The sequence below is a fragment of the Brachycentrus maculatus genome, unplaced genomic scaffold (genome assembly GCF_059751285.1).
Source record: "Brachycentrus maculatus isolate JH-2025_06_01 unplaced genomic scaffold, ASM5975128v1 h1tg000029l, whole genome shotgun sequence".
NCBI lineage: Eukaryota > Metazoa > Arthropoda > Insecta > Trichoptera > Brachycentridae > Brachycentrus > Brachycentrus maculatus.
The window spans coordinates 982,628-995,336 of NW_028280783.1; the positions used below are offsets into that span (position 1 = coordinate 982,628).

Genomic DNA, 12,709 nt, shown 5'->3' on the forward strand with positions numbered 1-12,709 from the left:
TTACGGGGCTGACGACAGTCATAGGCTGGTTTAAGTGATCACTTTACACACGTGTAACATTCACCAATTCTACCCATTATTGACAATCACACTACTCAAATTCTTGGATGTTCTATATATATGAACCAATTTTTGAAACATTGTTCTTGAATCACTAGAACTTCACTAGTGACATCTATTGGTGAGATGGAATTTGGAGATAATCCAAATTTTGTGAACAAGTATTTGGACACACTCAAAATATTGTAAAAAATTGGAGTTTGTTTTTTTTGGAATATTTAAATATGAGATATTGAAGGAAGGTGAAAGTCTTATTATTTCTACATCATCGTCACATTGAAATACTTCACAACATTTTGTGTGTGTTCAAATACTTCACAAATATGGATAATCTCCAATTATAGGAATTATTTTTCATATATTTTGTTTTTCACTTAAATCTGCCTATGACGGTCGTAAGCCCCGTAAAATGCCCAGACTTCTATCTTTTTCATCTATGTTGAGATGGCAAAAAATAATTGGGGCACTATGTATATTTTCCTTAGTTTATCAAAAAGAAGTAAGTTTCACACATCTATACACACTTATTTTTTATCACCAAACTGTTATTTGTTAATCAGATATCTAAATACCAAACCAAGATATCTAAATACGCATCCAACCATGTTTAGTTTTCTTAGCGGTTTATGTAATTTTTGTAAATTTATTCAGTTACACAGTTTTCTCGATAATCTTATGACCAACATGATACTGACGCTTGGATGTTGGAAAATATTTTAGTCAAATAGCACCCAGCTGCATACTTTGGTTTTGCATCCCGTTGCTGGTAACTCTTCAAGATTTCGCAGGTTAACAAAACAAACAGAAATAAAACAAAAAAACATGTTCAAACAATTTTATTTCATAAATATGTTTATATACTAAGAAACACATACATGTATGTTTTTATATATAATAAATATCGCATTTTCATGATTGATTTCTTATTTTATAGTGATTAATATAAAAATATAAATTAAATTATCACCATGGAAAAGGTTTCACTAGTTTAAGGAATAAATGTTTAGTTTAGAAAGTCTACATAAGTGTTTTCCAAAGTGGGAATATTGCCCGCTGGGAGGTGCTTAGAAACAGGTGGTAGGTAATAAGATCTACATTTTCAAAATAAAGATTAATAATAAATATGTATTTATAAAAAATAATTCTCACAAGCCGCCATATATTTGAAAGGATATCATCCATCAAAATTACACAAAGTGATTATAAAATATACAGCATATTTACAGCAATTTTTTCTTCTTATTTTACATTCTATTTAACAAAAACAGATATTAATAACACCATTCATACATTTTAAAGTATATTATTACATATGTATATCTTATACTACTTTTAAAAACAAAGAAATAAATGAGTTCCACGATAAAATATATCTAAGACACAAATACAAGGTGGGGCGCAATCACTACCTTTTTTGAAACTATTGCCACAAAATGGCAGTTACTCCTAGAACGCGTTTGAGAGCACAGGATCTTAATTTTTTTTAGGTTAGTTTAGTGGCAATTATGCCATGGACGAATGAGGAGCGCGTGTTTGCCGTGGAGGCCTACTTTTCCTTCAGCCGTTCGGTCATTGCAACTCAGCGTGCATTTAGAAAACAATTCAATAACGCGCCTGCAGGTCGTGTGCACTGTAAATTGATTTTTACTTCATACATTACGATGTCGGTGGACACGTTTAGGAATACTGGTAATGTGAAGAAGAAACAAAATGGACCTTCCAGAACCATCAGGATGCCTGAAACGTTCACAGTCAAAAAGGTCATATCCATTTCTACGAGTTTTTTTTATACCCAAACTCGAAGTAAGAGATTTATTGGGTGTGTGGTTCCAGCTGGTTGATGCAATAGCTCACATGACTCGAACTTTTATTATTTTTTTGCGGGAACACTTTCCCAAACGGCGCATTTCTCTTAGGGGCAATCTTCAGTGGCCAGAGCGATCCCCAGATTTAGCTCCCTGTAACTATTTTCTGCGCGGCTACCTTATACCATTGATTTAAACCAATCATCCAAAGACTCTTGGTTAGCTAACCAATCATCCAAAGACTCTTGGTTAGCTGAAGGACAATATTCTTGCTGCTTATACCGACATAGACACAGATATGCTGGAATAACTTGACAGAAAATTCAAAATTATCCTAGCGCATTAACAAGAACAGTAGCAGCCTTCGAGATGTCGTTTTCAAAACTAAATAAAATAAAACTTAAAATATGCTCTTGTATATAGAAAAAATAATTAAATTCATTCTGACAATACTTTTTGTGTTATGATTTTTTTAAATAAGGAAGTGATCACGTCCCACCCTCTAGGTGTACATTAGTAAAGAGTAGATCAATAGAATGCCAATTATCTTGGACTCACGTATTTGGGAGTTGGATGTCCTTTTTTTAATTTCAAAAAGATTTGACAGAAATACATACTAAGCTGATATAAAATCAAAACATCAGCAGCAGTATCTGGAATGCATCAAGAGGTCAATGATGGCGAACCACAATGGTCTATTTTTTCAATTGAATGAAAGCTAATATGATCTTGTAAATGAAGTGTAACAAATTAGTTTTCTCCGCAGTGTCAAGGTTAAGGTTGAGATATCATACATGCAGTTCTGGGTTTGATTATCATTTCATAGTCGTTCAAAAGAAAGTGACCAACTGATAAAATGTAAAATGTTCAGGAGGGCCATTTAAGTCACTTTCGCTTGGCAAGAAAATAAACATTAGTGCAGTTAGTCATTTTTAACAAGTCAATATATTATACTTACAAGCTTAAAATCCTTTGGGATTTTTTCAGGGCAATATTAAGCTAGTAAGATATCAAATAGTCAGTGATTAGGTATTTGTAAAAAAATGCACTTGGTCACTTTCTCCTGTATGACTACGATATATGAACACAAGTGTTAAGTATAATACTCTAAACTTCAAAATGTATAACCATAAACTTGCCATAATTTGTCTATTTCCCTTTGCAATATTACTATTTCTGGTCAAATTAATTTTTGACAGGCAATAATAAAACAAATAGGTGGAAACTCACTATTTGTACAAATATTATAGTATTTTTCTATTAAAAAGCTGCCACTTTTTATATATGTACATAAGTGTAGATTAATAGCAACTCAAATACTGCAGTATGCTTGTATGTATGCATAACTTATGTATTAATTTTAAATCAAACACAGATTTTTTGAGTCTACTAAGTTGTATTTTATTAACAAAAACACATAAAAAATTATATTGTGACAATTGTTTCGCCTTGTTAGGGCATTATCAAACGAATGTCACATACATCGCTCACTCCTTTCAAGAACGTCATAAATCAAAATTCGTCAATTTTGAGTTATGCATGATTTCGGAATGCCTAGAAAATATACTATATCCCAGCAAAAGCGACATATTTTTAACTTAATATTTATCCGCTACAGGGCAGAAAGTGTTGTTTTTGCATTTTGAAGAAATTATTTATTTTTCTTTTCAAGACCGTCATAAGTTAGTTGTGACTGACCCATCGAGCAGGAATGTTCTTGTCGATCAGTGCAATAGTGTATTATTTCGGCATAAAACAGTGTTGCGCAAAAGGTAAGACCATTTTTAATTAATAGTTTTGTATCAAGAATGTATTATTTTGTTTTGTGTCAGTATTGCAAAGAAAACAAATAGCGTCCTGTCTGGTTTATATTGATTTATGACGTTCTTGCACAGTAAAAGCGTGACATCGACTGTACTATTTTAACTTATGACACTATTGTCAATAAAACTTTCTTCATTTTACAAAGCGGATTTGAACTAATTTGTTTTATGACACTTTTCCAAAGAAAAATTCGTCCACTATAAGAAAAATGAGCAGTTTATTTAGGAATGTGTCATTATTGCCAGTAAAACAATCTACTATTTGCAAGTTGCTACAAATTGCAGCATGCGTCTTTCTGCACGTAAATTGGTAATTTACGTTTGTCCTTTCTACATTCATCATCATGACTTTTCGAGGGAAAAATGTTGATAAAATTAGTAACAAAAGATGTAAAACAATGCCAAAAAGACGCTTTATGTAGAAATACATCCGACAGTAAAGGTAAAAAAAATTGTTTGTACACTAAATATGCATTCAATGAAGTTCGTTAATGTCTTTATTATATTTTGTGATTGTTTCAGGAAAACCGATTTACCGAGTTAAAAGCAAACTCGATTTCAGTGGTGTCAATGATGATATTCTTCAGCCGGCAACAAAAAGCAGAAAACCGATCAAAGAAAAACATCTAACGATGTTATTTTCTATTCTGATAATTGCAGTGGACAGCAGAAGAACCAATTAATGTTAGCTGCATACATTTTTGCTGCCCGCAAATACATTATCGATTCAATCACACATAAATTTTTGATAAAGGGCCATACCCAGAACGAAGGTGATTCCGTTCACTCTTTAATTGAAAGAAAAATAAAACAAGCACTCAAAAGTGGGCCAATTTATACGCCAGAAGGTCTTATTTCATTAATTAGAACAGCAAAAAGAACAACACCATTTTCTATTTATGAACTTTCATTTGAAGACTTCTTTGATTTAAAACTTTTGGCCTCTGACGTTGGTCATCTCCGTGTCCTCAAAAATAAGCCAAATGAACCTGTTCAATTTAAACAGATTAAAGTGATGCGAATTTAAAGAGATTCCCCTAGTTCGTTATTTTATAATGGGGAATCTTATGGGGAAACAGAATTTATGGAGGCCATCATTATAAGAAAACCTAAGCCATATAAAAATATACCGCTAAAGCCTGCCTTCGTCCAAAAGCCTAAGATTTCTGACGCTAAAAAGAATAACCTTGTGCAACTTATTGAAAAAAATTGAAAAGCAAAGGTTTATATAACTTTTTAAATTAAAAAAGCAACTGTGCCTTTAGTGTTATCAAAAAACTGTTTTATACAGTAGCTTATATTTTTTTAAACTTCTATATTATTATCTGTTGTATGTTGTATTATATATCTACGAGCATTGTAATTGTTACCATTAACTTTTTGGAAATTTTTGAGAAAATAAAATTGTATTGCCTCTATCTGTGTTTTATCCTTAAAACCAAAAAAGGCCCAAACCCATATTTTTTATTTGAACTCCATGATTATTTTTAGGTATAACTGCTTATTTGGAATGAAATTATCTCAAGATACTTCAATTTCAGACTTCCAAATTCTATTTGTTTTAGTGACAATAATGACATATTTTGACATACTTCAGGCACAATTACTGAAATTTTGAGCAAGAACGTCATAAATCAAAAGGTAATGTTTAAATATTTTTTTAAATATCCTAAATATTTTTCAAATTGAGAAAAAACCTTCAGGTTTTACCTAAAACGATCTGTTGCATAGTAAAAAAATTACTAAGTGACTTGGTATTTATTTTTAATATGTTTTATTATTTTTTTAAACTTTAAAAACGATCTCCTGAAAAATCAAGTATTTTGATTTATGACATTCTTGAAAGGAGTGGGCGACATGTCATAGACATTCGTTTGATAATGCCCTAACAAGGCGAAACAATTGTAACAATATAATTTTTTATGTGTTTTTGTTAATAAAATACAACTTAGTAGACTCAAAAAATCTGTGTTTGATTTAATATCAATACATAAATTAAAATGGAGTTCTACAAATTAAACGCCAAATCAATAAATATGCATAACTTCACTGAACAGTTCGTCACTGGGAATCTATGATTGGGGTAGTAAGTGCGAATTCGAGGAATTTAATAATCTAATCTTAAATATTAGTTCCCATACTCAATCACACAACTCGGCTCGAGGGTCCCGTTACCGGGTATAAACGGCACTCTACTTTCTACGTAGTGTTGTGACATCTCAATAAACACACCTGGGTGCCAAGCACGAGTTAACATAATATTCACAGTCAGCCAATTTTGGTTGTCTAGTATACATTTGCCATTATCCTACTTATAAATGGGAAGAATTTAATTTCAATTAACACAAATGGTGTCTTTCCCTGACATTACCTTCGCTGCCTACAAAGTGAAATCAGTAATCAACCATTATTTTATTTTCAGATGATATAACACTAATATTCACAGCTTGCGTAACATGATTATTTATAATTTATGTGGTTTGCCCTCCGCAGCAATTTCGTTTTGGTTGTTCTTCTTCATCGACAATGAGAATTCTACTCTGACGGACATTGCTTTTTTCTTCTTCCACCTCGGATCTTTGGATCAACAGCTTAGTTAATTCTAAAAACAGTTCTTCTATCCCTTCGTTCAATTTTGCCGATGTTTGACAATGGAGAGCTCCTACAGATGATGCATATCTAGAAAAAAGAATATTTAAAAAAATATATACTTGTGCAGAAACAAATTCATATGCAAAATGCTAAAGTGAAATTCAATTATGAAATTATACCATCAATACTTTTAGAGAATGGTTATTCTTTTTTATGAAACATTTGAAATTTGCATTTATTATAAAACACATATTTTGTGGTTTGACATTTGTTAACTTGAAATCATGAAAATTTATCTTTGTATCAACCACAATAAGTTAACTATATTCAATAAGCATTTTACTCAAGACATTGATAAACGCATTAAGTAGAAAATAGTACATGTATGCGAAAATTAATTGTAGTTACTATGAAGATATTTTATATGATATCTAATTTATAGTTTACTTAAAGAGAAATAAACATTGTTTCACATTCCGAGAAATATGTCGCAATAGCCTGGAGCGTAAACGTTCATATAGATACTATACGAATGTTCATACTGGAGCGTAAACGTTCATATAGATGTTATATGAACGTTTACGCTCCAGTGTGAATGATATCATTCACACTACACACATTCTAGCAGAGTGTCTATCAGTTTTGATTGGCCATTTAGGCTGGAATAATTGACAGTTATTTAGGCAGTGCACCAATATGCTGATATGTGTATTACATACACTGAAGCAACTGCGCTAGGGTTTATGATCTCGGTTCCCAAAGGGCTTCTGGGTTTTCAAAGATTTTAAAAACCTGAAAACCTGGAGAATTTGTAGCATAAACCCGGGGGAATTACTCATTTATCTAATACAGTAGAATACCAACTATATTCCTTGATTTGGAAACAAGACCAAATTTAAGTAGTCGGACTTGGTATGGCTCTTAACCCTTTGGACGCGTAAATCGATTAGTCGCCCCAATTGTTTTCTTCTTTGGACGCGTAAATCCACTATAGTCCATGGCTTTTACGAGCCTTGGACATGGCTTGAACAAATAAAAGAAATTTTATAGAATATTTTATTTTTTATGGAATATTTGCATTTTTCAGATAAAATTTTATTTTTTGCTTAACGCGTTCAAAAGGTTAAACAAATTTTAAAAAATACAATTAAAAAATACAAAAAAGGAAAATACAAAAAAAATACATCTACTACTATACAGTTAACGGAAATTTTGATTTGATATCCACCTGGACTGGCACAAGACTGACCACCTCGCATTCGTGTAATTAAGGATCGAGATATGGTGAACTGTTGTATGCACCATTGAGGGTCAAGGAGGGTTGGGTAATTCAACAAGAAGAGAACACTCTACAATACTTATGCATAAAACAAGTAATGGCATATAATATCATAGTTCAATAATATGTAACTAGTGCACTTTAAGCTAATGAAATCACACAATTAAACATTAATTATTGTAAGTTAGTTTAATCTTTCCTATACGGTGCTGAAAACTTCCGTGTGCAAAGGTGATATGTATTTTGCACACCATATGTAAATGTTATTTAAAAATGGGAAAAATGTGAGTATCCTTAAATGTTGCTTTTATTGACCATAGTTGAAGTTAACATGTATCAATTTTGTAATATTAGCTCTGGTAAGTATCTGTAAACGAGAAAAAAATACATCGCAAGTAGTCGCTATAGCTGGCATAGCGGCACAACCACCCCGAAGGCCGACTTGCGCGCTATTAAAAGGAGATTGACGGAAACGGTATCAAGCCACATGTGCGAGTACGCAAAGCAAGGCACGCATGCACACACTGAGAAACATTCTTGTATTTTTGATTCTATCACCGATTTTTTACAAACTATTTATTTCCGTCGCTGTAAATGAAAAACTTTGTATTATAATACATTCATGTACTACGTAATTGTATTACAGAGAAATACAAAATTCTGAGCTTGTATCTTTTATATTTTATATCTGTATTTTCATTATTACAGTCGTATTGTAGTAAATACAAATAACCGGGAAGGTAAGGTTAATAAAAATTATTGTATTTATTATCGATATAAAGCATGTTTAGTTCATAAAATTAAAGTGCGAAATTACAAATATATTATTGCAATATGATCATAATATGGTCGCAATAAAATTATCAATTATATGTTTATGTAATCACGCCATTTTTTGAAAAAACAAATACGCGGCAATGTTAAATCAGATCTTAAGCCATATGCAGGACAAAAATAAATTATAATTAAACATTAGAGGAAATTTCAACATCAAAAACATACAGTACCTTTCGGCTTCTTCAACTGTGACATTTCGGTCTTTTTCTAAATCTATCTTATTACCAGCAATAACTAAACAAATATTTGTTCCGAGAATTTTCTTCAACTCCTTTACCCATGTTTTGACCTATAACATGTTAAACGAAATGTAATACAAATTATAAGGTCACAATCTAGAAGAAAGCCAGAAATTTAACAGTTGTATGTGACGATGGCCTTGTAGTCACAAAATGTTTAAAATAAACTCAGTAGTAGGAGTGCTACGTGCAGCGCGGTCAAGGAATAACTGGAGAAGAGTCATTGCTTCTGCAAGGGTCACAACGCTCAGCAATGAGGAATAAGATGGAGAAGAAGAAAATAGTCAAAAAATTCTGAAATCCTATGGGGTGTCCTCGAAGTTAGTGGAGCTTTCTTAGGTCCTTTACTTAACTAGTAAATGCCGTATGAGAGTTAACAATGGTGTAATAGATTACTTTAGGATTTCCACCAGAGTCAGGCGAAACTGTGTCCTTACATCTTTCCTCTTCATCATCCTTATGCATTTTATAGTTTTAAAGCTATTAAGAAAAATGACATTGCATTTACAAATACATATATATTTTTTTTGGACACACTCAAAATGTTGTCCATAGTATTTAAAACACCATAATTAAATAGCAAATTACATTTCTTTGAATATTTATTCTTTTTGAGTAAAGTAAATAAATACTGACAATCAAATATGTATGAAAGGTTTATCTTTACACAACTAGAATTCAGGAATTCCACACACAATAACTCACGGCTGCTTGTAACACACAAAGTTCTAGGATAAAAAATATTGATTAAGTATTGCACCTACCACACTTATTTTTATAGCATTTAAAAGGTTAGATCCAAATTCAGCATTTCATTATATAAAAGGAAAAGAGGCAAAAAGTCGTATGTTGAATAAAAATATTTGTTATTTGGAAAATTTCCCGGTTGCCATATCATCTACTGAATACTTGTAAAATTCCAATTGAAACACATTTGTACAAGTTAAGACTAGACTGGATGAAGTATTGGGAATATAGGAACAATTATTGTGTTTTTTAGAGTAATCATTTCTTTATAGATTGAAATATATGTTACCTTATGGAATGAATATTCATTAGTGATATCATAAACTAAAATGGCCCCATGAGATGATCTGTAATAGATCGGTCCCAAAGCGTGAAATCTCTCTTGTCCAGCTGTATCCCAAATCGATAAATTCACTCTTTTTCCATCAATATTCAGTTTTTTATTTAGAAAAGATGCCTGAAATAAAACAAACACAACTCACAACCACACAGAGAAATAAACAAAATCGAGAAGAGATAATAAATTGATATTGTTCCGGTTTTGCTAATATATACTCTGAGAACAATGCAGACTGAAATTTCAGTTAGTACGATGCTGTTTATCAACAGCAAAAAACTAACCGCTTCTTTAGCAAGCGGTTAGCTTCGAAACCAGTAGACGTTACAATTAAGTTATAATAAAATATTTACAGTGATTTTAAAACAAAGTTACATTTTAATTTTAATACAGGATAATCTCTTTCAAGCTATTAGTTCGCCAGGTGTCCGTACTAGGTGTCAGCAAATCCGCAAAGGCAGATTTTTGCCCATATGTGGTATAGTCAAATTGGATGACAATAAAAATATGTAGGTATTTCATTTGAAAGGTATAAAAGGCACAAAATAAAGCACATATTTAAAACAATGGCAGTGTTGAAAGGTCTTAATATTTACTAATGAACCATGTGATGATGAACATATGTCATTTTTTTGTCTATGTGCATAAGGAGCCTGTGAATTTTGATGATTTTTCAGATTGTATTGATATGTTTTTACGAAAATCTCTCATAATGGAATCAATCGATAGTGAACTTGAATTATGGAAATTGAATATAGTATCCATTCCACCTTAAAGTTATAAAAGCAAACGTTTAACTTAATTAAACAAATAAAAAGTTGAAGTAAATGAATCTGGGGCTATTGCAAGATATCTATTAGGTTAATGCATAAGTAACGTCATATTTTTTCATGAAAACAAAAATGATTTTTATTCGCATATACTTTAGTAATTTAGTTAATTACATATTTTCAATTATTTCAAATGACTTTCTTCCATCTTTCTGTCAAATGGGTTAATCCTATTTTAATATAAACTTTCGGGTTTCAATGCAAAGAACGTTTTTAGTGCTGTTTTCACCTTCTCCGTTGTTTTTTTTTCCATTTTAATCATTTTGTAAAGATAAAAAAATGTGAAAATCAGAAGGAGCTAAATCAGAAGAGTAAGGTGGATGATTCAACACATCCCATTTTAGCTCCTTAAATTTATGTTGTGTTATCATCGCAGAATGTGGCCGCGCGTTGTACCCACACATCGTACTTGGAACCCGTTCCGATCCAATGCAGATGCCTCACCACCGTAGATTGATCAATATCCATCGTCAATGCAATTTCCCTGGTATGTTGACGGGGATCAGCTTCAAGTATGGCTTTCAGTACATCATTATGGGTGGTTGAAGGGCGTACCGATATTTCTTCATTAGCTGTTGATAATTCCCAGATCTGAATTTAGCAAACCATCGTTGACTGCTTCGAACATCGATAGCACCTCTGCCGTCCACATCAAGTATGTTTCTGGTTGCCTCAGTTGCATTGTGGCCTTTATCGAATTCAAAAAGTAAAAGTGTCCAATATACACTCTTTTCTCTGACATTAAAAAAATTCACAAGGGCTCTATATAGCGCAACCGCTAACGGTAAACTGAATAAAATGTTAGAAAAAACCCTCCTTTATATGATACAAAAACAACATTAAGAACAAACGTTAACATAGTTGGTAAAAAAATATGCCACAGATTACGTAAAAATACATTACTTATGCATCAACCTAATATATATGAAAACATAAATATTTATATAAAAACAGAAAAAAAACGCATTTCAATTCTTGTAGATTTTGCCTTCGTAGCCATTACGCCAAAAGGCTAATAAAAGAGAGCATAGCATGGAAACTAATAAACTATGGAGCATATTGCAAGGCCACTAGCGTTCGGACCATTTCAAAACAAAATTTTCGGAAAAGGACAAAACTTCTATACAATAAAGAAAATTATTACGTAACGCGAATTGTGATAGAATTTAATAATACGCTTACCTGAATAGTAGTAACGTGCTGATTATTGAACTTATCTTCTATGTAGCGAACAAGTAGTGACGTTTTCCCAACACATCCTTCTCCAAGAAGAACTATTTTGTAATTATGATTTCCCGCAGTACTGTTAGCGGCCATTGCTGAAATATATCTACAAGTCACAGAAATGCATTAAAATATTGACAAGCTTTCAAAATCGTCGCGGTCACATGAAACAATAATTTAACTTTAATCGACTTTAACTCGATGACAGGAAGAAAAAAAAATCTTTTTCTTATGCGCATCAAAGATGCGCATGCTGTTAGGTAAAATCGCGAAATATGTTTTGTATGGATAGCGGATCTGTCAAAATGTTTCGTCAACAACAACTGTCCTTCAACTATAAGCGACAAAAGAGACTTACATGAGTATCATAGACAAAGGTAATCCTGAGTAAGAACTATAAGATAGCAAACGCGCGTTTTCGATTGGCGTGTTCCTCTTTCATATACTAATTAACTACTTATAACTATACTAATTCACATTTAATTCCTATATGGAGCATATAGAAACTACAAACTGCCTCCAGGTTCTTCCGTCATATGTCAAATAATTGATATTTTTTATTTTAATTAAAGAGGATTTTTCCTGTTGACCTCAGAGAGCCATGGTTTCTTTCTCGCTTTGCAGCCTCATAATCCCGATTTTTAAAGACATCTTCTCACGGTGCGTGTCAATTTTTTTAAATGTTGCATTCACTTTCCAGTTCAGCAGATAGCTTTGAAGACGTACTAAGACGATTTTCATGATTTTTTAACATTGCGTGAACTCGTGGACAAGCGCCCTAAGGGTGCCTGTTCACTACCCGGAATTTTACAGTCCGGCAGTCCGGTTTTGAAAAATAAAAGCGACTATGACAGTTTGGCGTGATGGAATTTATGCGCAATGTGTTCACGCACCGATCAAGAGCTCCGATCCGAAAAAAGATGGACAAACGCACAA

General features: G+C 32.3%; 1 protein-coding gene across 1 annotated transcript; it reads right to left on the reverse strand.

Moving 5' to 3' along the window:
• Positions 1 to 3,241: 3,241 nt before the first annotated feature.
• Rab21 (RAS oncogene family member Rab21) lies at positions 3,242 to 12,111 on the reverse strand. Its single transcript, XM_088271332.1, has 4 exons — positions 11,732 to 12,111; positions 9,672 to 9,839; positions 8,567 to 8,685; positions 3,242 to 6,367 (listed from the first exon to the last, which is right to left on the reverse strand). Exons 1-4 carry the CDS (start codon positions 11,864 to 11,866, stop codon positions 6,160 to 6,162), a joined length of 630 nt encoding a protein of 209 aa, XP_088127458.1. The 5' UTR covers positions 11,867 to 12,111; the 3' UTR covers positions 3,242 to 6,159.
• Between the last annotated feature and the right edge of the window lie 598 nt (positions 12,112 to 12,709).